The sequence below is a fragment of the Sebastes fasciatus genome, chromosome 16 (genome assembly GCF_043250625.1).
Source record: "Sebastes fasciatus isolate fSebFas1 chromosome 16, fSebFas1.pri, whole genome shotgun sequence".
Taxonomy (NCBI): Eukaryota; Metazoa; Chordata; class Actinopteri; order Perciformes; family Sebastidae; genus Sebastes; species Sebastes fasciatus.
Genome location: NC_133810.1, coordinates 19,418,753 through 19,434,823, shown reverse-complemented (window position 1 = coordinate 19,434,823; position 16,071 = coordinate 19,418,753). Strand labels below are relative to the sequence as shown.

Below are 16,071 nucleotides of genomic sequence, written 5' to 3'. Positions count from 1 at the left end.
AGTCAGATTTTATGTGATTTTATGGATTACGCCAGACGTGTGAAACCTCAAGACAAGATATAATCAAAATGCAGAGCAAAGCTTTCTACAGAAATAACTAGATCGTAAAATGATATGAATAAAGATTTATTTTCTCATATGAACAGGTGGATTCATTTTTCATTTTATTTTACAATCTATGACAATCTCGCATTTTTTTCTCTTTTTTTTCTAGCATATTTCAGGAATGACATGTGGGGGGGGGGGGGGCTTTTTTATTGCTGAATGTTAAATGAAATACACTTTCACTGACTGGAAAAAGAATTGTCTGCTGCTTTTTTTTTTTTTTTTACCATGCACCCATCTAACCGTGACCACAAGGACATGCAGAGGAGAGGTGTTCAAACATTTCAAGCGAGGGTGGGGTTTCGGGTGAGGGGGGCAAGGTTGGGGGGGGGGTCATAGAATTAAACAGAAGAGGCTGGCAGGACGCGCCTGGTAGCATCTCAGTTGGGCGAGAGGGCTGGCAGAGTGAGGGGAGCATCACGTTTCAACTAGAGGAGCACTGTCTTCTTTTGCATTTTTCAGACATACAAAATTAGACCCAGAGGTGAGGAACTCAATGAAATATCTGCAAGTGAGGTGACCTTTCTCTAGGACAATACCACTGTGCATTTACCATATAGCAGTTAGAATTGCAGATCAATCTTTTTAACCAATAATAATCTGATAATTCAGCATTTTTTTTTTTTTTGGGAGGAGTAGAAACATACAACAGTGATGAAACATCAACTGTTCCCTCTCACTGAGTCACTTTTAATGGGTTTGAATTATTGAAATATTCTTTCAGTGGAGGACAGGGGGCTTAAATGTTCAAATTATTATCATTTACGGGGTAAATTTGACGAGATCTGAAGACAAAGCAGTACTATCGGAGGAGACGCTATCTGGATGCTATTTGACGTTACTTGGAAAGTGTGCACGTAAAGTGGAGTGGTCCAAACCAAGTGATAAAAACAATCCAGTCATTCAGTGGACGTGAGCACGTGAACAAGAAGGGCTGACAACGTTATAGATGGCTGCATAATGGCTTTAAAAACTAACTCATGTAAATATGCATTTATATTTCATTCTACACTACAGGCATCACATTTTCCACACAAAACACACGACAGTCACCTCTTAGAAAATGATGTAATCAAACAGCAAAATAGAAAGTTTGCATATTTTTGCATTGTATGATCCTCCAAAGTTTCACAGCTATTTCATTGATATTGTCTGGTATGTGTTCTGCACTGTTTCCTTCTCTCTCTGTGTGTGGGCGGGGGGAACTGGTAGGATGTATGTTAACGTTTAGGCCTTCATTATCTGAGAACCTTAGTCTTAGGTAGACCTTAAGTTGAGGAAGGGGGTGTTTAAGGTGGAGGGGGGGGGGGGGGGGGGGGGTCATGTGGAAATCCTGAGACGCTGTGTGGCCCTTTAACACGAGCCACAAAAACAAGAATGGACACAGAAGGATGATGAGGCATGGGATTAGGGGGCTGATTTGAGTGAAAACAGATGCAATCTTTTTTTGTTTTGCCATCACCTCTGATGGCGGGGGTCACCCTGTGCCAAGCGGCTCAGTGTTTGTTGGCCTCATAACAGGCTAACGTGAGGGGAAAAAAGCTGCTGGGAAATAAAAAGGGGGGCTTAACTGGGGCAGGCTGGGAAAGGGGCAAGAATAGCTGTAAACACATCAAGCAATGACCTGCATAACATACAACCCTACAGCAGCCTTACCTGTCCGCCTACACTGGGGGGTCACTGTTCTGATAAAGCACTATTCTGTGACACACTCTTCTGTCAGCTCTGCTGGGACACCAGTAGATCCACACGCTCGACGTCGCCACAACAAACAATGAAATTCATCTGACCATCACAAATACATGCAAGCAAACTGACATGCGCGCACACACATAGACACACAGACACACAACCACACAGACACACAGACACACACACACACAGGCATTTACACACACATATCCAACCACACTCTCTCTCTGTAGACATTAGTCAGAGGGCAAAAAGGATCTACATTGTATTCATCAGGCGCTCTATTCAATCCCAAATCATAAACCCTACAGGCGATTAATGTAAACATACACTTTATGTTGAAGTGGTTTATATTGCGTGACATGGAAGGGGTTATGTTCCAGTGGGGCTAGACTCCTCAAAGAATGCAACTTGGAAAGAAAGTAAAACAGGAAACCAGAGAAGAAAAAAAACCATAAACGTGTATAAAAAATGAGGCGTCCATATAAGAAAGGCTACAAAAACCTCCACTGGCCCTCTGGCATCGGCATACAGCAAAAGGCACCACAATATTACTCTATTTTTTTTTTTTTTTACGTCGTGAAAAAACTGGCACATCTTTTTATGCTGTAAATCAAAATGTACATATAAATAGAGTTTTCCCTATAAAAAAGTCTTTGCTATTAACTAGTAGACAACTTTTGCTAAAATGAAAATAAATATTTCATTTGTTTAGAATATCTGTCAGTTATATAAAATAAAAATATTTCTTATAGATGCAGGTCTATACTATATTGATTTTCGTTGGTTCATTTTCACTCTTTAATGGGGTGTATTGTCCGGTTTGGAGCGCGAGTGTGTAAGTCTTGTATGCATGTTGCCATGCCCACTGTGCCGCCCCGACGAGTGAGAAGTCCGACTGTCCACCGGCCTGTAGATGGTGGAGGGCTCGGCGTTCATGTTCTGCATACTGAGGAAGGGCGTGCTCTCGCCGTCCTCCTCTGACTCGCTATCTGTTAGGCAGCTTCGAGACCCATAGTCCCGAGATGCCTCGTATCCACGTGGGGCCACGTGGCCATTCAGTCTGGATCTCCGCCAGCGTCGGCTACCAGTTCCACCGGACCCACTTCTCTTTGGTTGCTCCCGAGAGGAGAGATACTCCTGGGTGGTCTCATAGTCTTCTTCTTTAGCCAGCCGGTAGGGGCTGGAGGGCAGGCTGCCCCTGCTGTCATTTAGATAGGTGCGACGCTGCTGCCGGTAGGGCTCCTGACACTGGGCGTCGTGTAGGGGCACCTGGTAGCGGCGCAGCAGAGGCTGGTCGTCCTCCAGAGGGTAAGGGTTGCGGACAGCAGGAGGGAGAGACATGGCGTGGCTGGCGTTGGGGGATGTGATCTGGAAGGTAGGCACCTGCGAGGGCAATGAGTAATGGAAATCCACTGGGGAGAGGCGGGCTGGTGTCGTCAGGGCGGACACGTACCTGCAGTAAATACAGAGGGGAGAGAATAGTTGAGTAGAGAAGAGCAAGAGGAGGAGTGTAGAGAAAGCAGTCTGAATCTTTCATTGGCATTCTGTTAACTGAGTGAACATTACACCTTAAGTGCCAAGTTACTAGCAAGTTATAAATGGACACTAAAATATTCAAGGGAATAAAGTATTTTTTATACATAGATTTAACTTTGAGCTGAACTGCTGTAAGGTAGTTTGCACACCGGGCATAGTGACTAAAATCTATCCTGACCATTAACATACCTTCAATTAAAATAATGATCTATTTGAGAAAATTCTATATGATCTTAAAGTAACAGTGTGTAGGATCACAACTTCTCCTGTGTGCCAAGCGTGTAGGATTTCTACGGTGGCTGACGCGAAAACGCGAATGGCCCTCTCTGGAGCCAGTTGTTGTAAGAGTAGAGTGGGAGGTGAGTGGTGAAGCAAGAGAGAGAGAGTGGTGGCGCAGCAGCAGCGAGTAACATTATCGTCTCCGGCCCAAGCAAGAAAAGTTAACAGAGTTTGGTTTGTCCGTTCTGGGCTACTGTAGAAACATGGCGGACTCCTTGGAGAGAGGACCCGCTCCCTATATAGATATAAACGACTCATTCTAAGCTAACAAAAACACAACGATTCTTATCGTCAGGTGATTATACATAAAAAAAAATAGATCCCACCTAAATGTGACACACTGGTTCTGTAAGTTCGACCAAAATGTTACAAATAATTTTCATGAACTGAAAACACACTGTGAATGGATTAAATTTCTAAGTCGAAAACACGACAACTTCCAGACCGTACAACGCCATGGTAGCAACCTGTCAATCCCAAGGTAGCCTCGCCCGAAAGCATACCCTGCTTTATGGACTATTTGACTCTAAATGGGACCATAATTTACTAAATAAACATCATGCTGTATTGAAGAAGTCTTGAAACTAGAGATTGACACCATAAACTCATGTTTACAATGTTTACTGAGGTAATAAATCAAGTGAGAAGTAGGGTCATTTTCTCATAGACTTCTATACAATCAGACTTCTTTTTGCAACCAGAGGAGTCGCCCCCTGCTGGCTATTAGAAATAATGCAAGTTTAAGGTACTTCCGTATTGGCTTCACTTTTCAGATCCTAGTTGCCCAAATTTAGATTGTCTGGATTGTCAAAAAATGAAACCTTTGGTCAGTTTGGTTTTCCTACAGTTATAATACCAACTAAACATTAATTTCAATACATTGCCACCTACAGAAGTTCTCCAATGACTCCTCCATCGTCAGCTGCATCACGGATGACAACGAGGAGGAGTACAGAGCCCTGGTGGAGAACTTCGTAGGGTGGTGTGATAACAATCACCTCCAGCTCAACATTGGAAAGACCATGGAGCTGGTGGTGGACGTCCGGCGGAGCAAGAAGAGGCCCCCAACTTCCATCACCATCCGAGGGGAGGAGGTGGAGGTGGTGGACACTTACAAGTTCCTAGGCGTACACATAAACAATAAACTGGACTGGACCGACAACACCGAGGCCCTCTACAGGAAGGGACAGGTCAGGTCCTTCAACGTCTACAATAGGCTGCTGCAGATGTTTTACCAGTCTGTAGTAGCCAGTGTCCTCTTTTTTGCTGTGGCATGTTGGGGGGAGGGAGAGGGGGAGGGGCGGGGGGGGGGGGGGGGGTAACACCAATACAAGGGATGCCAACAAACTAAACAGGTTGTTGAGGAAGGCTAGCTCTGTAGTTGGATCAGAACTGGATGATCTGGAGGTGGTGGCAGAGGGGAAGATCAGGAGGAAGCTGGACGCTATCCTGGAGAAAACCTCCCACCCCCTCCATGATGGCTGGACGCTATCCTGGAGAAAACCTCCCACCCCCTCCATGATGAGCTAGTCATGAGCCACGGACTCACCCCCCCTCGGCACAACACAAAGCGCCTGGGTCAGTCCTTCATGCTGGTAGCCATCAGGCTCCACAACCAAGGCTGACCCCCACATGAGAACTATGAGGACTTTAAACTTAAAACACGCACCATCTGGATTATCTGGACTATGCATCTATCTGCACTACCTGCAACCACCTCTCCTAAAAACTGGTGCACTTTAAACTTTAAACTTACTTTACACTACATCCCATATACCATTTTATAGACTGTACATATTACATCTATTTATTGTACGCTACATTTTTTATTGACGGACGGTACACGCTGTGTCCATTCACTATGTTCATTCACTATGTCTATTCTGTATTTCTATTTATTGTTTTATAATCTTTTTGTACACCTGTACCTCTGTATCTGCACTTTGCTGCTTTGACACCTGAATTTCCCACACTGGGGATTAATAAAGGTTCATCTTATCTTATCTTATCTTATTTGAAAAGCAACTTATGATTCACATATCACTGCGTGTTTGCGTCGACGGTTCATTGACTTTAGGAGATAACATGCCGTGTGAGACACAAGCCTGAGATATTCCCACAGCTCTGCTGATTCAGCTGAAGCAGGAGCTGTTGCCATGATGGAAGAGGCGCTGGTTACCTGGAATGACTCTGAGGGGATGTTGGTTATGCAATCTGGCTCTGCATAACAACTCATTGGCCAAGGTCCTATTCGTGCATACATGGTTGTTGTATGCTGGCATTGTTGATACCTCACAGCTCAAGCAGATAAAAAGACAAGACATATCTTGTCTGGTTGATTTCTGACAGTCTATAAGGCACTGGTCATATGCATATTGAACTACTCCAGTAGGCATTTTGCAGCAATAGCAGACATTAGTGAATTTGTTAGGTATGTAAGGTCTACATCTGGTCCTAAGTGTGCCTTAAGTTTGCCTGAATGTTATGTACTTAAAACTGTATAGCTAATAAAAGACATGCAGGCACCAGTTGGCTCATTCAGTTGCACCTTTGCTGCAGATGATCTGAGGTCACGATGCACACTGATCTAGTGGCTGCTTCTAAACTGCAAACGTTTTTTTTTAAATAAATATGCATTTTACCTTGATTTGTTTTTATTTGTGAGCAGGAGAGGGGGCTTCATACCTGCGACCAGTTGACACATTTAAATAGAGGATACGTGGGCTTTGCACTTGCACAATCAATTGTTTGCCACGACAACCTTGTGCAAGGGTTTAATTACCTCGACGTCCCACTCGTCTGAGAATGTGACCACTTTTTTTGTTTGTTAAAAAGTAATCTCAGCAGAGGCTATCTGCTTTGAGGCCACCTTGGCTCAGAGTTTGTGAGATCTACCATCTAGATATCACACTGTCCTGTCCACAGTATCTTACGTGGTTTCACTGGGCATAACGCCAAAGAGTATAACAGCAAAGAGTCGAAACTCTGGTGCTTTTTTGACAATAGCCGATAGATGGCGCTCTGTATATCAGCGGATAATGTTTTCGAGGTAAATCAACTTCCCAGTATGATAAGCTCAGCTTCCATTGAACTATAATTGTACGTCACCTTTTCTAATGTGAACCCATCTGAAATGGATTGGCTGATGCTCAGCATGATCGTGGTTACTTGTGTATAAGCTATAAGAAAGGAAAGGGCAGGGTGACCTCATGTATAGCATGTTTTTTCAAACCTTAAACACAGGGTCTTCAATTACAGGGTCAACTAAAGACAGACTTCCTCTACCTAACTGGGTCATCATTCCCTTCCCTCAAAAAATATGTGTATCTTTAGCCAAAATACCAACCAACTGTTTTATGGGTGTTGTGTTGATGCTTAAAGGTACATTACACTCCATAATTTCAGTATATGGCTCAATCACGCTCCCATATCCCCAAACTTCCTGCCAGCTCAATGCTAAGGCTTGTTGAGTGATGGATGCTTTGCTGTGAAAGGTGTTGGAATTCAAAACATCAGTAGTGAGCACTGGGAAAGCGTTTTGGGATTCTGAAGATCACCATTGGGCCCTATAACAAAATCAGGGGCTGTATCTTAGGCACTTAAAAAAGCAAGTTCAAATTCAGGCCATGTGTGACATTAAGCACTACTGAAATAGAGTAGCATGTGGAGGATGCATTATTTAGAGTGAATTGGTTGTGTTTGAGCTGTCGTGTTCTGGTTTGTGTTAAAGGAGCACTCTGACATTTTGGGGATCTGCCTGTCTGCCATCCAGCCCAGAGTCACATGAGAAGTACAGAAATAGTACGGAAATAGGTGCAGGATAAATATACAGTAGATAGCTTTGGAGGTGTTGAAAGGCATATTTCCTCTCTTCTGATAGACTGCTACTTCCTGCTTCTACTCTTTGTGCTAAGCTAGTTAGCCTAGCTCATCCTGGACCTTTTTCCATGACGCAAAGCAACACATTCTCACTCCCAACTCATCAAATACCGCCACTTGGACAGTGCCTCTTGGCATCGGAGACCGATGCACAGGTATACCTCTCGCGTATACCTTTGGATGGACCGGGGAAGGCGTGGCAATATATGCTTGTTACATGCATAGTGTCCTTTCAAAATAAACTTCTATTTTCACAGGAAGTTAGGTTTAGGCAACACAATCACTTAGCTAGGTTTAGAAAACGGTCGTGGTTGACGTTAAGTTCACTGACTAACGACTCACGTGACTCACCGGACTTATGATACCCACGAGTGACGAAAGAAGACTGACGTGACAAAATAAGTCAACGTGTTCCTGGTTGAAAGACTTGTGTTTGTTTGACCCGCCTGCCCTGAGTGGACTCTCACACTATTAATACAACGTCACTTGCTCCGAGTAAGGCCGTGGGTGGGTTTACACTGGAGTTAGGGGCATTTCCCAATCGGCGGTATTTGACGAGTTGGGAGTGAGACCGGGTTGCACAAAGATGAAACGGTCTCTGGACAAGATGGAAAATAGGTGTATTTCCCCCAAAATTTCATATTGTTCCTTAAGGAGAATTAAAGGGAACGCTTTAGCCAATCAGAACTACATACTGGCCATGGAGTAATGTTACAGTAGCTGTATGCACAGAGTTCCCACTGAAGCACATAAGCACTGCTTTTCACTCTTGCCTACCTTAGCGTATTTCATCATCATCATGCCTGCTGTGTGTCAGTTTCCACTGAGTCTCTCAGAGTGCCCTGACTGGCCTCTCGAGGCTGAGAGAGAACCAGCAGAGAGAGAGCAAACTTCTCAAAATGTTCACGACAAACCGAGTGCCACATCAACCACGCGTGGGCCTTTTTTTCCCACCTGTCGCTGTGCGGAGAGTCTCCCAGCGAGTCGAAGGAGTCTCCGTACTGCAGGCCCGGCCGGTGGGGGTCGGAGTAACCACAGTGTGCGGCGCGCCGGGCCCGTGCCTCCATGCACGCAGGGCTGCTGCATTTACTGGTCCCCACGGATGATGACATCATTCCCGGCGAGTCGGAGAGGATGCTGTCAGAATGTTCCAGGCTCCATGTCCGCTCCTCATGTCTGACAAATTAAAAAAGGCGTTAAAACGCACACACCCATGGCGTGTCCCAGTGTGATTCCTTTTTTTTCTATCCTGCTTTTTCAGAGTGAAGTACTTTTAACTTTGGAAAAAGAAGCTTGACAATCAAAGCACCTGTTTCCAGAGGCACCAATCAACCAAATTAATCAGTTTGTGTGAGATTCTATATTTATATAAAACACAAGGCCTGTACGGTGCATGCTTACCTGTGAGTTGATGAATGGGCTCGCGTGGAAGAGTTGTGAGATCTGGAAGAGGCATGGCTGGCAGGGAACGATCCCTCCGTTGCAGGCCGTATGACTCGTTCAGTCGCAGGGACATTCTTTGATATGTACTGTGTTAGTGGGAAAATGGATTTGGCAGATGGGGAAAAAATGTGGAAAAAAAAGACAAGCTTTGATTATATAACTGAGCATAAAACCATTTGGTGTACATCTGTGTGCGTGTACTTTAATAACGATAGGAATCCTTTCAGAAACTCACATCGACCATAGGGATTTCCTCCGGGCCTGGTCCTGGGTGATTGGGTCCGTTAGCAAGGTTACGATTGGGATGTTCTGGACACATGTTCTGTCGCAGATGATTGTGCATCTTCTTTCTTTGTTTCCTGTTGAGTAGATCTCAGTCATTATCACTCTTTCTCAAGATGCATTAAGTAATGATATAACTAGGGCTGACAATTGATTAAAATATTTAATCACAAATGAATCACATTTTTTTTCTGTTCAAAATGTACCTTAAAGGGAGATTTGTCAAGTATTTAATACTCTTATCAACATGGGAGTGGGCAAATATGCTGCTTTATGCAAATGTATGTATATATTTATTATTGGAAATCATTTAACAACACAAAACAGTGACAAATATTGTCCAGAAACCCTCACATAAAAAATATGCTCAAATCATAACATGGTAAACTCAAGCCCAACAGGCAACAACAGCTGTCAGTGTGTCAGTGTGCTGACTTGACTATGACTTTCCCCAAACTGCATTTGATTATCATGTCTGTAAAGGGGAGACTTGTACCCATAGAACCCATTTTCATTCACATATCTTGAGGTCAGAGGTCAAGGGACCCCTTTAAAAATGGCCATGCCCATTTTTCTTTGCCAAAATTTAGTATCTTCACTCTAGCTTTAAAACTGAGCCCGCTACAACCTAATAATCACAAGTTGCGTTAATGTGCTAAAGAAATGAGTGGCGTTAAAATGAATGTGCGTTAACTATAACAGCCCTATTATGTTTTTTTTAATTGATGTAACAACTCTTTTACATGTAAACAATATAAAAAGACTACATTTTAAAACAGTATACACAGTAATCTATTCCCACCTATGCTGCATATTACAGCAGCTTGAGTGTACAGCTATTTCTTGATAAAATGCACATGGTGATAGAAATGTGAGAGGAAAGGCGACATGAGCTGATCCATTCATCAGCGGGACTTACTTGGTTTTACAGTAGGCAACCACACACACGATGCCCACCACCAACAGAGCCACACAAATACCCGTGATTGTCAGGACTCTTTTCTGGTAGAGTTCCTCTGCCTCTGTCAACATCACACCCACAGATACACAGACGCACCCACACACACCACATGCACACAGTGAGAGAAATAACAGGAAAAAAAAAATTAGTGTCTTGAAGGTGCGGCTTCCCACTTTTTTTTCACTGTAGATCTACATTTCTTTCTTTTTGACTAAATCCTGAGCAGTATGAAGCTTCATCTTCCCTGACAACTCACTTCACAGTCAAACCTTTCCTCCTCACACGTAATCACAAATACAACAGATGCTGTTGCCGCCTGCGCTGCAGTGAGGCGGCGTGGGTGGGAGCAGGGGCTCAGCAAGAGTTAGACTGATCTATTAAGCAACTGTATTCTCTAAAAATCTAAGTCTTTTCCAATTATATATGATACTATAATGGTTCTGAACCAGTAGAACCTGTGCAGTATAGCACATGTGATTTGGAAACGTGCATTGTTTGACGTGAAGTCTTCATCTGCTCAGGCATTCAGTAAACACAATTATGAGATCTTATGTTACAGTAATTTATGAAACAAGGGGATTTTGAAATGAAATATCATTAAATATGAAACTGGATGCTTTTTGCTTTTCCAGAGAAGAGCTTGTGTGAGGTTGAGGTAGACTCTTTGCGTCCCTGGAGAAAACGAGCAAAGAGGTAGTGTGGTCCCTGATAAATAATGTAACAAAAATGAATAGAATTTGTGACCCATCTGAAGCAGCCATTTTACATTGGCGTACCAGTTTGTGTCGAGTTTCTGACACCGTAAATAAATCATATTCACATGCTGGTATAACAACACAATGTCCTTATGGTCCAAATGTACTTGTATAATTAACACATTCTGCGAAAAGATTCATTCTACACTCTTCAACCACTGTAGCACTTTTCTGGAAAAGGTAGCAGAAAACAAGAGCTATAACAATGAAGGAGGATGGAAATAGCGGCAGATAGAAGAAAAAAAACATGACTGTAGCTTCTAAATATAGCATTGCATGCTCACATCACAGCATCTACTCGTTGAATTCAAACCAGTAACACAGGTATTATATTTCATACTTCAAAGTTACATTTCAGCTATGCTAGCGACGGGGTGATGCAAGAAACAAGAGAACACATAAATAAAAGGAAAGAGGTGGCATATCAAGGGAAAAGACGGACAGTAGAGGTTAAAAGGATTGGATAGATGTAGAGTTGAAGATTGAGGAAAGACATCTGGTAGCTACAAACATGATACATCATGCTTGTTACGGACGGAATGAGTCCAAAAAGGGAAAGTATGCTACTGTGAGTGAGACGGAAACTCTCAAAGTTAATACAGTTCTATTTTCCATTGCACATGTATGAGAGGTGCAGGTGATGACATCCATGTTAATGATGATTGATGGAGAATCGGCTGAGGGTTTGTCGTTACAATGAGTTATGGTAGGATCAGCTGAGAGACTGATTTGTTAATCGGGGGGACGTTATGATTAACAGTTCAAACCACAGACGGAACGGGAGCAAGTCAAAACGGAGGATGTCTATTTAGTAGCTATGCTAGGACTGAGAGTCAAAACGGATTGTTCCATACCCATAAATTCAATCCCAAGATGCTCTGCCATTGCAGAGGGTTGACAGTTGGAAGGAAAACACAAAAAAAAGAAACAAGAGACCAGGTTAAGAGAGTGGCACCTTCTAACAGATAGTGGAGCAAACACAAAATAGGCATTACTGAGACAGCAAACACTTTGTCAGTAATTGTCAGCATGACGCGGTTAAAGACGAGAACACACAGCATGCAACACACACTTCAAACCACACTACAAAAACTAAACAACTACAATTTCATTTTTTTTTATTTTTAAGTCTAATATTCTAATCAAACTACTAGGGATGTACCGATACCGGATTGGATATCGGGCCGATACTGACTCAGATAACTGGATCGGATATCGGTGACAATGGGGCCGATCTATTCAATTAAATTCTATGTGTATATACTATATATATTATAGACTGGAATTTTACCTGTTCATTTTTCATGTTTAAGTTTTGACAAATTTGTTGCTGCATTAAAAAGGTTTGAACCTGAATGTAATTCCTGTTAATTTTGAGGATTGTTTTGCCAAGTTTCTGGTGTACGATTTAGTATTTTAATAATAAATAACAATTCACTAAATTTATATCTATGTATTTATTTGTTACATTTTGTTTTATAAAGTTAGGAAAGCAATGTTTAAGTCAAGCCTGATATTGCCTTACACATTAAAGAATGATCTCAGTCACTTCCACACAGTGAGGCATACAGCTTATTAATTAAATGGTATTGGATTGGTACTCGGTATCGGCCGATACCCAAAGCCCAAATATCGCGACTGAAAAAGTTGGATCGGTGCATCCCTACCAACTACACCATTTCTTGAGTTCGGCTCTGGGTGTTCCTCTCGTGTGCAGTTTCTTTCTGCTGTATGTCTCAACACAGTCCGATGTTTCCCCTTACTTTTACATTTTGCAAGTGATTTTTGAGGTTTCAGGTTTGCAGAGAGTTTCATCCCATAACCAAACAAAATCTCCTAACGGGAATAGGACATATTACTCTCATAATTGCTTTAAAGGGAAAACATGCGTCATCCACTGAGATTACCTGTGCTTTCAGTTTTTCTGCTCTCTAAAAAAACGCAACACACCCATCACATGAACAGGCAAGTTAAAAAAAGGAGTGCATCGGACTAATCACCCTGAATGAGAAGAATTATGGTCGGACTTTATATTATATGGCAGAGCGAGGCCATGGGGAGGCTGCACCAACCAGCTGAGTCCATATCTCTGGCAGCTCGCTTGCTTTGCTTGGGTTGAAGCAAGTCTCAGCTGTTCTTATGACAACATGCTCTTGTGAAGCCAAGCCCTTATGGCGGAGGAGCAGAAGCCATCCTCCTTCTTTTTGGGTATCTCCTGGGGATGGGAGGCGCCCCACCAGGAGGCGAGTCTTTAAGTATGGGATGGAGTGTGTGTGTGTGTGTGTGTGTGTGTGTGTGTGTGCGCGCGCACATGTGCATGAGAAAATGAGATTTATTCTCCTTAATTGGGAGTAGAAAATGTGAAATATGTGAGAGGCCATTAATGATTGCTATGTAGCTTTTCCAAAAAACAAAGCACATCTGTCATCACTGAATGTGGCTTTTATAAACCTGAATTTTTGGAACAATAAGATGATATAACGTCACACACTTGGACTGAGTGGACGTTTAATCTTTTCTATTTGAAATAACAGAGTTTGGAGGTGATGCCTAAAATGTAAAATTACAAAGTACATGCAGGTTCTTGATGGATGATAGTTTCATCGTGGACGGAGAACATCTGATTGTTTTCACTCAGGTCATTGATTTGAACATGCACACATGTAAAGCAACTAATCAAAGCCTGGTTTGTGTTTGTGTGTCTGGACGAGAGCTGGAACTAAATGCTGTCGCACAGCTGCACCGAAGTTAAGACAGAATGCAGAAAACAGCGGAGGAAAGAGAGCTCCCACACAACCGCCGTCTGCTCTGCCAAAAAAACGAGCAATTTCAGCACAGTGCATTACGACTTAATGTGAGATGAAATTACTCGTAGTTAAGAAGGGGGGTTTTCGCATTGTACTCGGAGCCAACATACAACAAACAGTGTGTGTAAGCTCTACAAGTCGGATGAGACTCTGTAGGCGACATCAGGCAGCTCCACAAAGCAGATGCAGTTAGTTTTTTAACCGTACTGTTGCGTTGAATTGCAACCACATGGGCCTGCAAAGACATGACACTGACAAATATGCAGGAAGATTGATACCAGGAGATTCTGAGATGCCATTATCTGATATGAATTATAAGCTTTGTATTTTCTATATTATTACCATACACTATCTTTAACCGCGTTTTCTGCAGTCCGAGCTGCAGTTGTTTATGTTTCCTCCATGTCAGGTCACTCCTTCCAATATCACTTGAGATACTTTACAAGTAATCAGCCAACAGGTAATAGAGGATCAAATCTGAAAAACCTTAAGGGCAAGACCTATCAAGCCACAGCTCTCCAGAAAGCTTTATCTAATCGTGGTATAATTTCGAAGCTGATGGATGTGTTTTCTGATGTTGCCGTGTGGAGGGGGTGCAGGAATGGCGTCCCTCACCCCAGGCAAAGCTGTTTGACACGGCACTGCAGCGCGGCACGGCACGTGAACTCTGCGCTGAGGACATCTGCTGCGAGAGCTCCATTTTGTGGCTTTGCTTCTGAGGCGATGTTAGCAACAATTTGCTGAATGTTCAGGTATGGTCTCAGCGGCGTTTGATGTTTATTAAAGTCTGGCTGTTATGCGGTTGGTTTGAAAGTGAAAAAAAAAATGTCTGTATGCCTGTATGTGCATGTATAGCCTACTTAAAGAAACTGTGATCCACGGAGTGTGAACACTAACAAGACGATGACATAGATGTTTGAGATCAAATCAAATTAGTCAACAATTCTGTCATGTTGGCTCACGTACCTACATACTTATAGATGCACAATTTCCCGCTAGTATATTTATGATGAACATGACGTATCTTGTTGGCCCTCAACAAATATTTCTCTATCAGTTAAGCCAATACACCACCTGCAGATTCAATCATTTGTCATTAGTTAGTGCTAATTGTTCAGGCCTGTCTCTCTATCAGCTCTAATAGGATCAAACATGCAGCTGATTGCATGATCATTAGTAAGTGAGATTAAGGTTGGGTGTTTAGTAATCGTTTTGCCATTAGACTGTGTCGTTACATGCAGCTGACTTTGTGCGTCTAAATTCAGCCGCCTACTTGTTGCCATCTGACACGCTGCGAGTTAAAGGGCACACATGCAGACCAAACACAACAACAGATTCTGCTAAACGATGCCAACTTGTGAATGAGTCATTGCAGGAGGCACAGACACAACTACAGTATTAGGTAATAATTAATGCAGTCTCTCTCTACACCCGGCATGCACGCGTGACACGAGGACAGAGTGACAGAAGAGGAAATTGACATACGGTAGAAACTGGCCATAACGTAGGTTTGACAGCGATCACCAGTAAAGTCATTTGGACACCTGATGGAAAGAAAGCCACAAAGAGAGAGAGGGAGGAGAAGGGTGGTGGGTGAGTGAGGAACAGAAAAGAGAAAAGAAAAAGAGAGAGGGTGGAGTGAAAAGGAGAGTATGCGTAAGAGAAAGTGAGGAGGGAGATAGGGAGGGAGGGAGAGAGAGAGAGAGAGAGTTAGAACAACAGCACAACTATAGACAGCAGAAAGCAGAGTGTTCCCATGGATGACACCACCGTGTGCAGGGTATAGTGCACAGCTCATTACGTGTTGACCTGAGAAAGAGGAGAAGAAAGAAAGAGGAAGAGAACTGGAGGGGGGGCAGCAGGAGTCCACAGAGGCAATCCAGTGACAACTGTGTCCCTGTTCTCAGCTGCTCATATCAAGTGGACATACTTTTGAAAGGATTGGGCATGTACAATCGCAGCGGCTCGGTCTTTAAGCATCGTGGGCCGAAGTATCCATCCGGACATCTGGGAAGGAGCAGACAAGTGTTATGAGAAGGAAAAACACAGGAAGTGAGGTGCACTGTAAATATTATGGGTTTAAATCCTTTCAAACATATTGTGAAAGGTCACAGTGAAGCCATATGGACACAAAAAAACAACAGTGAAAACACGGGAAACTTCCAAAGATGACCCAACATAATGATGACTGTAGACTCTTGATCATAATCCCATTCAAAATAAATGGAAAATATGACGAAGAGCACACAAATTGTTTTGATGCCTTTTTTCTCCCTTTTTCTTTTTCTCGCTTACATGTGTTGGGAGGGGTGGGAGGAGGCGTGTAATG

At 43.0% G+C, this 16,071-nt stretch overlaps 1 protein-coding gene across 7 annotated transcripts in view; it reads right to left on the bottom strand.

The window, feature by feature from the left end:
- Positions 1-687: 687 nt before the first annotated feature.
- The window catches only part of nrg2a (neuregulin 2a), an 82,861-nt gene continuing 67,477 nt past the window's right edge, over positions 688-16,071 (bottom strand). For 3 of the 7 annotated variants that reach the window (XM_074610700.1, XM_074610701.1, XM_074610706.1), the window contains exons 6-13: positions 15,673-15,749; positions 15,228-15,286; positions 11,790-11,813; positions 10,139-10,241; positions 9,173-9,296; positions 8,896-9,023; positions 8,449-8,670; positions 688-3,253 (exon numbers count right to left, since the gene is read on the bottom strand). In XM_074610700.1, the coding sequence (XP_074466801.1) occupies positions 2,599-3,253; positions 8,449-8,670; positions 8,896-9,023; positions 9,173-9,296; positions 10,139-10,241; positions 11,790-11,813; positions 15,228-15,286; positions 15,673-15,749 (1,392 nt within the window). In that variant the 3' untranslated portion in view covers positions 688-2,598. The remainder of the gene's footprint in view (positions 3,254-8,448; positions 8,671-8,895; positions 9,024-9,172; positions 9,297-10,138; positions 10,242-11,789; positions 11,814-15,227; positions 15,287-15,672; positions 15,750-16,071) is intronic. The other 4 variants (XM_074610702.1, XM_074610703.1, XM_074610704.1 and 1 more) reach the window with 4 other exon arrangements.